The sequence below is a fragment of the Dendropsophus ebraccatus genome, chromosome 14 (genome assembly GCF_027789765.1).
Source record: "Dendropsophus ebraccatus isolate aDenEbr1 chromosome 14, aDenEbr1.pat, whole genome shotgun sequence".
In the NCBI taxonomy this organism is placed as follows: domain Eukaryota; kingdom Metazoa; phylum Chordata; class Amphibia; order Anura; family Hylidae; genus Dendropsophus; species Dendropsophus ebraccatus.
This window is the reverse complement of record NC_091467.1, coordinates 62,512,893-62,529,226: the sequence shown is the minus strand read 5'-3', so window position 1 is coordinate 62,529,226 and position 16,334 is coordinate 62,512,893. Positions and strand designations below refer to the sequence as shown.

Sequence of the window (16,334 nt, the reverse complement as noted above, 5' to 3'; positions counted from 1 at the left end):
GACAGTAATAAAGGGAAGCTTTACAGATGATCACAAGCAGCAGTGTATACCTGCCATTCATGCTACTTTTGATCTGGCATCCGGCTCTCCAGTTCACCTCCTCCAGAATGATTGACAGCCAGAAGAGGCGGGGCCTGAACATACAGCCAGAGGACAGGAAAGCCGGATGCCAGATCACAAACAGAGCAGGTGGTTAGTATACACTGCTGCTTGTGATCTGGAAACTGACAGCACAGACATATAGATATCCCAGACCCCAATATATACATCTCTATGCTGTCAGGTTCCAGGGACGATACCAGAATCCTTTGTGCAGCCCTGCCGCTCGATTTGCCGTGCTGTGTAAAGGCACTGCTGCCCGTGGCCGACAAATTGCTTAGTGTAAAAGGATCCCAAGACTGGATAAAACCTTTAAACATGCAGCATGAGTTACTTTTACCTGTACTCAACACAGGGGCAATACTGGTGACATAGTGAAGACATAAATGACACACCAGTGACATAGCAATGGCACACCTGATGACAGCAGCGATCTCTCCACTCTTCAATCCGTCCCCTAGATCAGTATGAAGGCCAAGCTCCAGACCAGGGGCCATCTTGGAGGACTCAGCCTCTAATGCTGCTGAGAGGACACCCGCCTCCTCTCAGCTGCAGCATTTTCACAATCAGAATGGACATCCTGTCCGTCCCGTGGCTACGTCCTTGGAGTGTGTATGTTTGTGATCTGATGCCACCGACGCTTATTATCCACTATTGAAACGGGGTCTCAGATCCTCTGAATCTACACTGCTGCATACTACAACTCCCAGTATGCCCCAGTAACACCAGATGGGTGCTCACTAATTCGCCCACTTATTCTTGGGGGGTTTGCTGATACATTGTAATAAACAGGGCAGAAAACCTTACGCTGATGATGTGTTTTTAGGGCAATCATCTACACCAGCTTTAGTTTTGGCTGTCCAGGCATGATGGGAATTGTAGTTTTGTAGCAGCTGCAGGGCCTGTTTTTGACACCTGTGATCTAAACTGATATAGTGTAACAAAGTGTCCAGGAGGCGGGGCTGAGCTGCAGAAGACCCATCTCCACCAATCCAAGCAGTGTGGTTGAGAGAAGAGGGGTGTCTCTTGTAGGCGTGTCTCAGTATCGGAGCTACTCCACCCAGAGACCTCTACCAGATTAAAGGGGGAATCAAGTGGAGGAAAACTAATCCTTTCCCTTACTCCTGGTAGTCCATTTCAACCCCAGTGCCAGGGGGCAATACTGGCAACATGCCACCACTGGACACATCCGGATCTAGCAATGAGCTGTGGGTCAGACGGCAGAGTTGTGTTTGTTTTCTGACCGTTCTCCTCTACCAGTCTCCAGAAAACATTTGGGATATTGCGGGAAATGAGATCCATGGACTCAAGATAAAAACTGAATTTAATCCCACATCAGATGAGATGACAGTTCAACAGTTTTCACATTTTCTATATAAAAAGCATAAAAAAAAAATCACCAAACCGTTCTGGGATCCTGCACTCCCCACCCCTGCACCGCCCAGCCCCCGCCCTGTGTAGCCCCGCCCTCACCCTGTGCAGCCCCACCCCCTGCTACATCCAGTTTTAAAAATATAAAAAGAAACATAAAATAAGTTAATGCTCCAGAAACTTCATGTAGTAACAGCGACCGCTTATAGCGCCACCTGCAGGCTGATCCGCGGCATGGCAGGGGACAGGATCCCGAATACTGAGCTCAGTCCATAAATAAAACCCTTCACTTTGATAAAAAATAAAATCTGTAGAGGATCGTCCAGCGGTCAGCACTGAAGAGTCCATAGTGCAACAGGACACGGCACTGCTACATCCACCCTCCCGTGTAGCAGAGTAGACAGCAGTGTAAGGCACTGTGTGTATGTGCAGTCTCCTCCTCATGGGCTTAGGCCTCAGCCGGCGGTACAGCACTGGGGGAGGGCTCTGTGGGCTCCTGGATGTAATATGGCTGGAAGAGTCTCTCGCGGCTGCACAGCTGCATCGCCAGATACGTGTGCAAGAGAAGAGCCGGAAACCGGGACGTGAAGTAACCAACAAACTCATCAGGGACGCTGCCCAGAGTCTCCTGCACCTCCTCCGGCAGCTCCCGGTAATGGTGCTTCTGTGGAGAGAGGAGGCAGAGACTGAGGACAACAACCCACAGCCGGCAACACTGCAACCCCCACTGTGCACAAGAAGAACGAGACTGAAGGAGTCTGTGACAGACGGACATACAACGTACAGGTTGGTTCCTCACCTTATTCCTGAGCGCTCGCAGTAGATCTCTTACAGACTTCCCTTTGTAACTACGGAACTTCCTTAGATCTGTAACACAATGAACAATGTGATTAATTCCTAGTGATAAGCAGGATCAGCCAGTGACATCACACACAGGGCGTACCTGTCTGCAGCGGCACAGTGATGTGTTCTCTCCAGTCCAGCTTCACCACATCTCGGCCTCCCCTCTCCAGCCTTTTAACAATTGGACCATCCAAAGGCTCCTTCTCTATCCGATCACTGACGTCCTGTAAGGCACAAGCCACATGTACATCCTGTATTATACTCCAGAGCTGTACTCACTATTCTGCTGGTGAGGTCACTGTGTACATACATTACTTCACCTGTAGTGATCCTGAGTTATACATCCTGTATTATACTCCAGAGCTGCACTCACTATTCTGCTGGTGGGATCACTGTGTACATACATTACTTATCCTGTAGTGATCCTGAGTTATACATCCTGTATTATACTCCACAGCTGCACTCACTATTCTGCTGGTGGGGTTTATTGTACATGATAGTGACCTGGAAGAACTGCAGTTGTTTCTCCAGACTCCAGAAGAATGGATGTGTTAGTACAGCTGGTGCTGACGGTCGCCTTTGCGGATCCTTGTCGATCATCTGTTCGATCAGGTGATGTGCAATCAGATCCTCTGTAACAGTAAGAGGCAGGGGCGGATCAGAGCGGGGAGGCAAGACCGTAAGAAAAATCAAACAGCAGAGGAGGCTGGACAGCAGGGGAGGATCAGAGCAAGGAGGCTGGACAGCGGGGGGAAGGGGGGCGACGGGGGGAATCACAGCAAACAGGCTGGACAGCGGGGGAGGATTAGAGCAAGGAGGCTGGACAGCGGGGGGGTTGTGTATCAGAGCAAGGAGGCTGGACAGCGGGGGGTGGAATCAGAGCAAGGAGGCTGGACAGTGGGGGGCGGGATCAGAGCTAGGAGGGTGGAGCAGCGCGGGGGGGGGAGATCAGAGCAAAGAGGCTGGACAGCAGGGGGTGGGTGGAATCAGAGCAAGGAGGCTGGACAGTGGGGGGGGGGCGGGATCAGAGCAAGGAGGGTGGAGCGCGCGGGGGGGGGGGGGGGGTGGGGGGGGGGGAGATCAGAGCAAAGAGGCTGTACAGCAGGCTTCACAGCACCCCCTCCTCACCGTGGCGCTCCTGGCTCACACAGTCCAGGCTGTACTCTCCTAGCAGAATGTTGGCTTGCCGCTGCAGGGACTTGCCAAACGGATGCCTCCCCTCCGACACCACATAATAGAAGAGGCAGCCGGCAGAGAAGATGTCCACGCTGTAGGTCTGGAAGACAAGAGGCTGTCAGTCCGCTGCCTACGGCGCCCCCTTCCCTCGACACCTGTAACATAGGCTCTCTTCATCTCTTACAGGGTTCTCTTTAAAATCTTCACTTAGCATTTCTGGGGCAATCCAGCCTTCTGTACCCGGGACCCCTGACCGCCGGCTGAAGCTGTGCCTGCCCACTGCCAGCTTCTTACACAAACCAAAGTCAGAGATCATGGCCTTCACCCGCCCGTGGGCGTTGGGCATCGAGATCAGGATGTTATGAGGCTTCAGGTCCCTGTGAACTGAGAAAACATCACACATAATCCCGGTCTGTTTGACAGGACAGGGGGGTAGGGTTCTCTTCAGTAAGAGTAGTCACAGCAAAAAGAAGGGGGTTCCCTACAGTAAGGGCCCTATTCCACCGGACGATTATCGTTTGCATAATCGTTAACGATTAACGATCTCAAACGACCGCTATTGCGAAAGACCTGAAAACGTTCACTCATTTCCATTGAACGATAATCGTTACTTATGATCGTAATTGCGATCGTTTTTTCTCCACTATTTATTCACTAATGCGTTCGCATCTATTGCGGACGACTGAACAATGTCTTAGGGCCCTATTCCACCGGACGATTATCGTTCAGATTATCGTTAAATCGTTTGAATCTAAACGATAATCGTTCGCTTGAAATGCAGTTAACGATTAACGACCGAACGAGAAATCGTTGATCGCTTTATAAGACCTGGACCTATTTTTATCGTTGCTCGTTCGCAAAACGTTCGCAAATCGTTCGCATTGAATAAGACATCGTTCGGTCGTCCGCAATACATACGGAACGCAATAGGAATAGCGAATAAAAACAATCGCAATTACGATCATAAGAGACTATTGTTCCATGGAAATGAGTGAACGTTTTCAGGTCTTTCGCAATAGCGGTCGTTTGAGATCGTTAACTAATATGCAAACGATAATCGTCTGGTGGAATAGGGCCCTTATTCAATGCGAACGTTTTGCGAACGAGCATTGATAAAAATAGGTCTAGGTCTTATAAAGCGATCAACGATTTCTCGTTCGGTCGTTAATCGTTAACTGCATTTCAACCGAACGATTATAGTTTAGATTCGAACAATTTAACGATAATCTGAACGATAATCGTCCGGTGGAATAGGGCCCTAAGGGTAGTCACAGCAGGGAGGGGTTTCCTACAGTAAGAGCAGTCACAGATGGAGTCACAATCATTTTTTTGGTATTTTTCTACCATATTTACAGTCAGAGCAGGGGACAGGGTTCTCTACAGGAAGAGCATTGACAGAAGGAAAGGAAGAGGGAGGTTTTCTTTTTTTACAGTAAGAGTGGTTACACTGTAATGCAATTGCCAAATCAGGGATGAGACCTGGTTCCATTACCTCCTATTAGAGTGCGTGGACTACCGAGGAGCCCCCTCTATAGAAAAAAGTGAGGGTGATTGCTGTAGACACAAAGTAACCTCAGTATACTCCAGAGAAAAGACGTCCACTTACCAATACTGAGAGAGTGCAGATACGCCAGCCCTGACATGGTCTGCTCCAGGAGGGCAATGGGCTCCAGGCCGTGACGGTCAAAGTCCTTCTCCTCCACATACTGTCAAACACAAGAGGTGCCAAGTGAGACGGCATGCTGCCCTGTCCCCAGGCACACAAGCCCCGCTGCCCCCTTCCTGACCCCTGACCTCTTGCAGTGTGGCCATACACAGCTCGATGGCGATGTACTGGAACTGCCGGTCCCTCTCCGTGCAGAAGTAGCGAATGACATTGGGGTTTTCATCGGATTCTCTCAGTAGCTGAACCTCCCGATCCGCAAAACTGAAGCATTCTGGGAGAATCCTCTTCACCGCGACATCACGATTGTCAAAGCGCCCCCTGCAGGGAGGAAAAGCAACTACATAGAAGAACCGCCCAAAGTGGACACCCACCAACTGCAACACAGGAAGTAGAAACCTACAGGACCTGCCCACGAGGACTCGACTACAGGGGCTAGGGGATATCATGTGACCAACCGAAACACACACTCACATTAACACTACTGTTACCATCAAGATACTCGTTTCTCTGTACACTACTGCCCCCACCAGGTTACACAACGGCCTCAGTTGCTTACAGGCTCCTTATGCGCTGCATTGGCCGGGCAGGTGTGGGACTGTCGGCCATGGCCACAAAAGGGACCACTGCTGGACTGTGGCCAGGTAAGTATGCAACACCTGTACACTACTATCACCAGCAAGACACACACTTCCCTTTACACTATTATACCCCCCATGTTACATACCCATTTACTATTGTATTGACATATTACACATTCACCACTCACCTGTACACTATTGTCCCCTCTGCACCGTGGCCCAGAACATCCCGGGGGTTGAATGAGATCTTCCCCACCGTCACTATCATCTCTTCATCTATGAGGGGAAAACCGTGATCAGAGACAATAACGGGTGCGGGGCAGCAGAGTGGCAGAAACGTTGGGGCGTTACCTGGGTCTTCCTGCTCGGTGGAGACCACACTGCCGACCTCAGAGGTGGAGAGGTTAGAGTGCACAGAGTGGTTGGAGGCTCGTGGAGACATGTTTGGGGTGCTGTTGGCAGAGCTCTCCCCCCGCAGGTCCTCAACATCTGCAGTGACCTCTATTGGGGGCTGAAAGGTGACGTGCTGCATCTGCAGGAGCTGAATCTTCTCCTCCAGCTGCTTCTGAAACTGCTGGTGCTGGAGCTGCTGCTGCTGGTGCACTGTCTGGAGAGAGGAGAGCAGCAGGGAGTGCCAGGCAGTGACCTCCACATCTACCAGAAAGTGCCAGGCAGCGACCACATCTGCCAGGGAGTGCCCGGCAGTGATCACATCTGCCAGGGACTTGGGGAATGGGTCTCTTACCTTTGGGTAGGTGATAACAAAAGCCACCCATCCCGCCAGGAGGAAGGTGCTGAGGATGATGGTGGCCAGGTCTTTCAGCATGGAGTCCACAGGCGCCTCAGGCTTGGGTAGGAACGGGCGGGAGATGTCGGCGATGTCCTTAGAGGACGGTAGCTCTGTGGATGGCTCCTCTGGCATCTCTATAACCTCCTGCAGGGGGCGAGATCAGGGTGTTACTAAGACGGCGTCCCATTCAGGCTGCACACAACATAAACTGCATATGAACAGTGGGCTTCTCACTGCACGTACGCACCTCCGGGAACAGTGTCTTGTCTGCACCACCTTCTATGACATTCTCTTTTCCCCGTGGCAGTGTGGGGGGGAAGGTGTCAAGGATCTTGGTGGGGGCGGACAGTGGGATCTCGTGGTGGCCTGCGGAGAAAAGCAGAAACTGGCACCTCCTCAGTGCTAAACCTCGTGCCTCAGGCGTAAACACTATGGTGATCCCCAGGCGTAAAACACTAGGGCGGCCTTACCTATCAACAGCCACTGATTCTTCCAGTAATTTAGCTTGTCCTTCCCCTTTAAGCCAGTCGGGATCTTCAGATCTGTGCTGGGGGTAAACTCACATTCCCCATTCTCCTCAATCGTCACCCTGTCCGCCCTGGGGCCATCCAGCAGCGGCATTGCCTTCCCTCGCGGCTATGGAACAAACACAGTAAATACAGCGGAACCAATGCAGGTGTACTGGTGATCACTGTTAATGTCACGTGACACCAACACCAAAATAACGAATGGCACTCACCACCACTGCGACACCCTCGTGAACCAGGGAGGAGGAGGCGTAGAGACTGGTCGAATATTTGCCTACGTAGAGTGTCGGCCTGAAGACAAGACCAGAGGGTCACATGACTGTGTCAACCACCAATGAATGCAGGCAGCAGTGAGGCCTCATTCACCAGGAGGTAATATGACATCTTCTCTACAAAGCTTTCCACCGGAGGATCACATGACACCACCCCAGTATCTCACGTGGCTATTTGTGAGGATCACATGACACAACCCTGTTATCGGACGTGGCTGTGGCTGACACAGCCCCGAAACTGGACGTGGCTATTTGTGAGGATCACATGACACTTACATCAGTTTGCTCTTGGTCTCCGGCTCCTTGGGGAAGGGATACTTCCACTTGGTGATGTGGCCGACCTCCCCAGACATGAAGGTGAGGTAGCGCAGAGTCTCCACCCCCACATTAGTGTGCAGCACCTTCCTCAGGCCTTCCCTCTGCCAGATGTACAGCGCCACCACCGGGGAGCCATAATTCTGAATCCACAGGACGTCCCCAGAGTCGCTGTCCACCGTCACCACCAGACCGTCCCCATTGGACACAAAGTGAGACATTTCTTGAAGAAGAGCAAGATGGTCAGACCTCACCAGGACTACGAACTGCCCACCTCAATACAACCCCTACCCTCCTCCACACAACCAACCTCAACCCCCCCCCCCCCCCAACTACAACCTCCACCCTCCTCTGCACAACCCCCACTCACTGTACTCCGTGCCCTCCTCCGGCAGGGTGGCAGCATAGTCGTAGTAGGTGGCGTTCCAGCGCAGCTCCTTGTTCTTGGTGTCGTACATGGTGATTGTATATTCTGTAAGACAAGAAGAGTCATGTGACGGTGTTGAGGTTGGAGGGGCAATTATGAAGAGCACCAGGAGGGGGCGCACCTGTCCTGCCCAGGTAGAGCAGAGAAGTGGAGGGGCACAGACTGTCTGCGGAGGAGGAAGAGGTGAGGGTCTGCTGCTTCTCCCCGGTCACCAGGTCCACGACGTACCACACGTCCTGCTTCTTCCCTGCCGAGAGAAGCCAGACATGAAGGGAAAAAAAACGTGTGTGGCCACTGGGGGCACTATACCCACATAACCAGCCTACAAGCAGCCTGTGATCACCTACGTACCCATATATAAGATGCCGTCTGAGCTACGACACGGCGACGACGCCACCAGCTCCGGGATGGTAAACGGGAGTTTCTGCAAAACAAAAACCTTAGTGATATGATGAGCAGCAGCGCCCCCTGTGGTCACATAGTCATATTTTCAGTTATATGATAAACAGCAGCGCCCCCCGTGGTCAAATAGTCATGTCCTCAGTGATTTGATGAGCAGCTCTCCCCCGTGGTCACAGTCATGTCTCAGTGATATGATGAGCAGCAGCGCCCCCTGTGGTCACATAGTCATGTCCTCAGTGATTTGATGAGCAGCAGCTCCCCCTGTGGTCACAGTCAGGTCCTCAGTGATATGATGAGCAGCAGCTCCCCCCGTGGTCACATAGTTATGTCCTCAGTGATATGATGAGCAGCAGCGCCCCCTGTGGTCACATAGTCAGGTCTTCAGTGATATGATGAGCAGCAGCGCCCCCTGTGGTCACAGTCAGGTCCTCAGTGATATGATGAGCAGCAGCGCCCCCTGTGGTCACAGTCAGGTCCTCAGTGATATGATGAGCAGCAGCGCCCCCTGTAGTCACATAGTCAGGTCCTCAGTGATATGATAAGCAGCAGCGCCCCTAGTAGTCACATAGTCAGGTCCTCAGTGATATGATGAGCAGCAGCGCCCCCTGTAGTCACATAGTCATGTCCTCAGTAATATGATGAGCAGCAGCGCCCCCTGTGGTCACAGTCAGGTCCTCAGTGATATGATGAGCAGTAGCGCCCCCTGTGGTCACAGTCATGTCTCAGTGATATGATGAGCAGCAGCGCCCCCTGTAGTCACATAGTCAGGTTCTCAGTGATATGATAAGCAGCAGCGCCCCCTGTGGTCACAGTCAGGTCCTCAGTGATATGATAAGCAGCAGCGCCCCCTGTGGTCACAGTCAGGTCCTCAGTGATATGATGAGCAGCAGCGCCCCCTGTAGTCACATAGTCAGGTCCTCAGTGATATGATGAGCAGCAGCGCCCCCTGTGGTCACATAGTTATGTCCTCAGTGATATGATGAGCAGCAGCGCCCCCTGTAGTCACATAGTCAGGTCCTCAGTGATATGATAAGCAGCAGCGCCCCCTGTAGTCACATAGTCAGGTCCTCAGTGATATGATAAGCAGCAGCGCCCCTTGTAGTCACATAGTCAGGTCCTCAGTGATATGATAAGCAGCAGCGCCCCTTGTAGTCACATAGTCAGGTCCTCAGTGATATGATAAGCAGCAGCGCCCCCTGTGGTCACAGTCAGGTCCTCAGTGATATGATGAGCAGCAGCGCCCCCTGTAGTCACATAGTCAGGTCCTCAGTGATATGATGAGCAGCAGCGCCCCCTGTGGTCACATAGTCAGGTCCTCAGTGATATGATAAGCAGCAGCGCCCCCTGTGGTCACATAGTCAGGTCCTCAGTGATATGATGAGCAGGACCCCCTGTAGTCACATAGTCAGGTCCTCAGTGATATGATAAGCAGCAGCGCCCCCTGTGGTCACATAGTCAGGTCCTCAGTGATATGATGAGCAGGACCCCCTGTAGTCACATAGTCAGGTCCTCAGTGATATGATAAGCAGCAGCGCCCCCTGTAGTCACATAGTCAGGTCCTCAGTGATATGATGAGCAGCAGCGCCCCCTGTAGTCACATAGTCAGGTCCTCAGTGATATGATAAGCAGCAGCGCCCCCTATGGTTTCCTCTTACCGTCAGCCCCTCGCTGTGTTTACTGCCCAGCGTGTACAGGCTGCCGTCATTGGGATCAGGGAGAAAGGCCGGCCTGCGGAGAGAACAGACAACATCAGACAAAGACCCATGTCGGCCTGGGGAGGGATCTCATGGGGGATTCCACCAGGACTTACTCTTCCACATGAGTCGGGACCTGAAGAACGGGATCTGCCAAAAGAAAACCCACAAATGAGTTTGCCTGTCATCGCTGCCATCACCCCCTGCCTCTTCCGCCACTGTCACAGGATGGAAAAAAATATTCACCTTCTTTTAACATCCACTTGATGGCGCCGGTCTTCTTGCTGACAGCGTGGAGGCCTCCGTCCAGGGTGGAGACGAACAGCAGCGACTCCGGCAGTGCAACGCTGCTCCCCTGACCGCCGGCCTGGGAAAAGAGCAAAAACGATAGATCACAGGGGCACAAACATAGATCACTCCCATCATCCCTGACCCAGCTCTTCCGTATACGCAGCGTCTCCTCCCCTGTATACTTCTCCTCCCCTGTGTACTCTGCATCTCCTCTCTTGTATAAATCTCCTCCCCTGTACACATCTCCTTCCCAGTATACACTGCGTCTCCTCCTCTGTATACATCTACACCTCCTCCCCAGTATACACTGCTTCTCCTCCCCTGTATACACCATGAGGGACATTCATGAAGACCGGCATATGAGTACGCCAGTCTTAAATAAATCCCTGCCCCCTTTTTCCTGGCGTACCCCTCTTTGTAAACCCGCCGGCCCTGCGCAACAAATCTACACCTGCTTCCAGCAGGAATATATCATGAGGCGAGGGAGAAGGCCACACCTCCCCCCCCCCAATCGGGCGAGAAGGGGATACGGCAGGTGTATGCCCGTCTCCTCTCCTGTATACACTGCATCTCCTCTCCTATATCTCATCATCTGTATACCTGACATCTCCTCTCCTTTCCTGTTTACATATCTCATGATCTGTATACACAGTTCCTCCTCTCCTGTATACACCCCATGATCTGTATACACAGCGTCTCCTCCCCTGTATACACCTCATGATCTGTATACACAGCGTCTTGTCTCTTGTATACTCTGCATCTCCTCCCCTGTACATAGAGCTTCTCCTCTCCTTTATACTCATGATCTGTATACACGGCGTCTCCTCTCCTCCCCTACTGTATACACGGCGTCTCCTCTCCTCCCCTACTGTATACACGGCGTCTCCTCTCCTCCCCTACTGTATACACGGCGTCTCCTCTCCTCCCCTACTGTATACACGGCGTCTCCTCTCCTCCCCTACTGTATACACGGCGTCTCCTCTCCTCCCCTACTGTATACACGGCGTCTCCTCTCCTCCCCTACTGTATACACGGCGTCTCCTCTCCTCCCCTACTGTATACACGGCGTCTCCTCTCCTCCCCTACTGTATACACGGCGTCTCCTCTCCTCCCCTACTGTATACACGGCGTCTCCTCTCCTCCCCTACTGTATACACGGCGTCTCCTCTCCTCCCCTACTGTATACACGGCATCTCCTCTCCTCCCCTACTGTATACACGGCGTCTCCTCTCCTCCCCTACTGTATACACGGCGTCTCCTCTCCTCCCCTACTGTATACACGGCGTCTCCTCTCCTCCCCTACTGTATACATCTCTTCCCCTGTACACACAGGGTCTCCTCCTCTCCTGTATACATCTCTTCCCCTGTACACACAGGGTCTCCTCCTCTCCTGTATACATCTCTTCCCCTGTACACACAGGGTCTCCTCCTCTCCTGTATACATCTCTTCCCCTGTGCCTCCTCTCCTGCTTTCATCTCCCCTCCTGTATACACCACATCTTGTCCCTGTATACATATCTCCTGTATACACCGCGTCTCCTCTCCTGTATGCACCGCGTCTCCTCCCCTGTATGCACCGCGTCTCCTCTCCTGTATGCACCGCGTCTCCTCTCCTGTATACATTGCATCTCCTCCCCTGCATACATCTCCTCCCCTGTATACATTGCGTCTCCTCCCCTGCATACATCTCCTCTCCTGTATACATCTCCTCCCCTGCATACATTGCGTCTCCTCTCCTGCATACATTGCGTCTCCTCTCCTGTATACATTGCGTCTCCTCTCCTGTATACATTGCGTCTCCTCTCCTGTATACATTGCATCTCCTACCCTGTATACATCTCCTCTCCTGTATACATTGCGTCTCCTCTCCTGTATACATTGCGTCTCCTCCCCTGCATACATTGCGTCTCCTCTCCTGTATACATTGCATCTCCTCCCCTGTATACATCTCCTCTCCTGTATACATTGCATCTCCTCCCCTGTATACATCTCCTCTCCTGTATACATTGCATCTCCTCCCCTGTATACATCTCCTCTTCTGTATACATCTCCTCCCCTGCATACATCTCCTCCCCTGTATACATCTCCTCCCCTGTATACATTACGTCTCCTCTCCTGTATACATCTCCTCCCCTGTATACATCTCCTCCCCTGTATACATTACGTCTCCTCTCCTGCATACATCTCCTCTCCAGTATACATTGCGTCTCCTCTATATACACGCAGTAAGGTGAGAGCAGGTGCCCAGGTGTCACACACGCTCCGGTGTTGCGGTACCGCTCGGTGAGGCAGCAGCTGGCAGCCATCACTCACCATCTGGCACAGCAGCACTGTCACTATGAGGCTCCACAGGAGGCTCCGCCGTGTCCCCCCCATGTCTGCTCCTGCGGATGAGTGTGGACCCTGGCCTGTGCCCCGTGCAGTCACGAGCTTCGGTACCGGACCGTCTCCTCCATTACCGACCAATGTGTCCGTCGTACCAGCTTCTTCCTGTAGGAGGAGTCTAATACCACGCCCCCACACACACACCTGACGTCACGGCCCAGGGGAGAATCATCAACACGTGGGGGAGAGAGGTGAGTGAATAGCGGAGCCAATCAGATCGCTGCTACTCTGTGATAGGCGGACACGGAATGAAAGCAGCCACTTGATTGGTTGATATGTGCAGAAGCTCCCGAACGATTCTGCTACATTGTATCCAGTTCTATGGGCGATTATAACAATGTATCAGTCGGGTACCAGCTGGTATCTACCCTCACTCTCCTTATATGTTACACTTGTCCTCGCGGTCTACTGAAGCCCCGCCCCTTCTATTTAACACGCCCCCTCTACATCGCATCAGCGCTGACCGCACATCGACCTCCCGACCACTAGGAGGCAGCCTAAGACGCTGATAATGCAAGGACGGAGCATGCGCAGTTGGTTTCTACTTTCCACGGGCACGCCCCCATTACCGGAAATACGTCAACCGCACTCCCAGCATATAAGAGCACGCAGCGGCGTCCACAGTCTCTTCCAACTCCGGACGCGGTGAGTGTGGGTAGTGGTTGTGGGGCTGATTACTGCGGAGTGATACCTGCCTGTCGTTATAGACGGGGGCTGAAGGGTTACACCAATATTTATTGCTTACAGTAGTTAATGCGATTATTGAAAATTCCTTTAAGTATTGGGCGGGGCTGCAGCAGTGCTGATGATTATGACGCGTTAGACTTCTGAGAGTAATGAAGTTACACTGTGATCTGATGCTGCAATGTGACTGGATGCAGCTTGTGGCCACCATGTTTGAATGACTCTTATATAATTTTTTTTTTTCTTTCCAGGTTATGGCATGGACTCGGCAGTGGTGATGGCGGTCACGGCGTGGGCTCGGCGGTGGATGTAATGTGGCGGGCTCGGCTGTGGATGTAATGTGGCGGTCACGGCGTGGGCTCGGCTGTGGATGTAATGTTTTGGTGGCCACGGCGGTGGATGTAATGTGGCGGGCTCGGCGGTGGATGTGATGTGGCGGTCACGGCGTGGGCTCGGCGGTGGATGTGATGTGGCGGCGTGGGCTCGGAGGTGGATGTGATGTGGCGGCGTGGGCTCGGCGGTGGATGTGATGTGGCGGCGTGGGCTCGGCGGTGGATGTGATGTGGCGGCGTGGGCTCGGCGGTGGATGTGATGTGGCGGCGTGGGCTCGGCGGTGGATGTGATGTGGCGGCGTGGGCTCGGCGGTAACACTTGTGGATTTGTACTTGTCTGTCATGTTGTATATAAATAAAGCTTTATTGATCTGACCCGCCTCTGTCGTCTGTTCCTTGGCACTGGCTTTGAACCGGTGAATGGCCTGTCCGTGGCGTCATCGGCCAGGCTCCAGTGCGACAGTGACTGCTTGTTATAACTGGCGCTGCTTGGCTCTGCCCCATGTTGCGCTTTTAAAACAAAGCTACATGTCTTGGGTCCTGTGTGCTGTAGAGCCCTGTACACACTGCTTCCTCTGCTTAACCCCTTCAGGACCAGAGCACACTTTTTAAAAAAAATCCAACCTGTCTTACTTTGTGGTTGTAGCTATGTGATGTGATGCTATAACTTCTTTCTGACTTTTTTTTTTTTTGCGTCATATTGTACTTTAGGGTATTGGTTAACTGTGGCCGATATGCAAAAATTTTTTAATTTTTTTTTCATAAAAATACTTAATCTCATTTAAAAAAAAAAATTCCCAACACATAATTATATTGGGGGCTATGGGGATTATCATCACTGCAATGTGTCTGTAATAGGCAAATTTGGTTGGATTTGGCAGTAGACTGAGCCTGATCAGCCACTGTAGCTGAGCCACCAGGAGGCTTTGGGGAGGTCTTCTGATGTCACAGTAGCCATTGGGGCTGTGCGATCGGACAGTCCTAATGGGGAACAAAGGGAGAGTTCTTCTCCCTTCATGTAACACTAGAGGTGCTGTGATTGCACTGACTTAGCCGGATCTTGGCAGGAGCCTGGCTATCGCTGACAGCTAGGTTTCCCGTAGATGACACAGGTGCAGCTCCTGCCCTCTTGTCACATCCATCTACCGGAGCGGTATGTAGAATTAGATGTGTCTCTATGTGGTGGGAAAGGGTTTGTTTTCATGTTAACGGTTGCCAGGAGTTTGTAATTACTTATCAGCTGCTGTATATCCTGCATGAAGTGTATTCTTTCCAATCTGAAGAGCAAAAGAGGTTTTCTATGGGGATTTGCTACTGGTCTGTACAGTCCTTGATGGGCACAGAGGTGGCAGCAGAGAGCACTGTCAGACTGGAGAGAATACACCACTTCCTGCAGTACATACAGCAGCTGATAACTACTAGAATACTGAAGATTCTTTTTAAAGAAGTGAATTACAAATCTCTGGCACTAGTTGATTTGAAAGAATATTTTTTTTGATAAACAATCCCTTTAAAGGACTTTCCTACGGATATATAGTGTCTCCTACTTTCTTCCTGTGCTGTATAGTAACCACAGCCAGGATTAGTGATGTGGCTCAGGTACTGTATTTGGGAAAAGGAACAATAGTACCAACTCTGTCCCTAGGTTGTGTGGTGTAGTACAATTCAGGAATTATCCGTGACTGGATTCAGCTTTTTCAGGTACCCAGGGTGGAATGGTACAGATTAAAGGCAGCAGATGTACGCTGACTCCGAGCAAACTAAGTAATTTGCTTTGTAATGTAAACTCGCTCGGCTCTAGTTACGGCTCATTCACTTGTTCAGTAATGATTTTTTTTTTGATTTTTTTTTTTTAAGTACTTTATAAAGTCTGCAATGTGCAAAATAGTAGCCCATGGTGCGGCTGTAGTATTCACTTGTCCTGAATGAATATCTTAGCTTGGTGTAGTGTATATATGCTACCTGGGTATAGCACTGTTTATATTTATACTGTTAAAAAAAAAGTATAACTAATGAAGGATTGTTAAAGGGGTTGTCCAGGGAAAAAATATTTCAGCTGGTGTTAGAAAGATTTGTAATTTACTTCTATTTAAAAGGAACCTGTCACTCTCCCCCCCCCCCCCTTGTCAGAAGCCTAAAAAGGGTCATTATGTCTCACTCCATCCACAATGGCACATTGCATCACAGACTGTACAGTTGTTGGTGGATGTTTTAAAGGGGTAGTGCGGCGTTTCAAAATTATACACTAAATAACACACATTATAAAGTTATATTACTTTGTAATGTATGTTATGTTAGTGAATGGCCCCCTTCTCTGTGTTCCCCCCCACGCTCCACGCTAGAACTGGAAGTGTGATGCACCTGATTCGTGTTGACCCCATCCGCCATCTTGGGACAATGATGTCATCTTTGGGAGGCCGGCCGAACTACTCCAGCCGCCCCCCCCCCCCCCTAATGCCGCGTCATCAGCTGCGATTGGCTG

The 16,334-nt window shown here is 51.4% G+C and overlaps 1 protein-coding gene, 1 long non-coding RNA gene and 1 other non-coding gene across 4 annotated transcripts; 2 read left to right on the top strand and 1 right to left on the bottom strand.

Moving 5' to 3' along the window:
• Positions 1 to 1,573: 1,573 nt before the first annotated feature.
• Positions 1,574 to 13,169, bottom strand: ERN1 (endoplasmic reticulum to nucleus signaling 1). Of its 2 annotated transcripts, none has more exons than XM_069952076.1 (22): positions 12,765 to 13,169; positions 10,407 to 10,527; positions 10,277 to 10,310; positions 10,122 to 10,194; positions 8,416 to 8,503; positions 8,186 to 8,311; positions 8,008 to 8,109; positions 7,599 to 7,860; positions 7,263 to 7,341; positions 6,994 to 7,159; positions 6,771 to 6,889; positions 6,479 to 6,667; positions 6,085 to 6,340; positions 5,922 to 6,009; positions 5,284 to 5,473; positions 5,096 to 5,195; positions 3,674 to 3,873; positions 3,442 to 3,589; positions 2,818 to 2,945; positions 2,414 to 2,537; positions 2,270 to 2,337; positions 1,574 to 2,134 (listed from the first exon to the last, which is right to left on the bottom strand). In XM_069952076.1, exons 1-22 carry the CDS (start codon positions 12,825 to 12,827, stop codon positions 1,919 to 1,921), a joined length of 2,940 nt encoding a protein of 979 aa, XP_069808177.1. In that variant the 5' UTR covers positions 12,828 to 13,169; the 3' UTR covers positions 1,574 to 1,918. The 2 variants fall into 2 exon arrangements, with proteins under 2 accessions (XP_069808177.1, XP_069808178.1); XM_069952077.1 differs by having other exon boundaries at positions 8,416 to 8,488; positions 12,765 to 13,167.
• A 165-nt stretch (positions 13,170 to 13,334) lies between these two features.
• LOC138772009 (uncharacterized) lies at positions 13,335 to 14,227 on the top strand. The gene is made up of 2 exons (XR_011359694.1): positions 13,335 to 13,481; positions 13,772 to 14,227. It is a non-coding gene; the product is annotated as an uncharacterized lncRNA (long non-coding RNA).
• Positions 14,228 to 14,249: 22 nt separating this feature from the next.
• LOC138773192 (small nucleolar RNA SNORA50) lies at positions 14,250 to 14,384 on the top strand. Its single transcript, XR_011359903.1, has one exon. It is a non-coding gene; the product is annotated as a small nucleolar RNA SNORA50 (small nucleolar RNA).
• Positions 14,385 to 16,334: the final 1,950 nt, after the last annotated feature.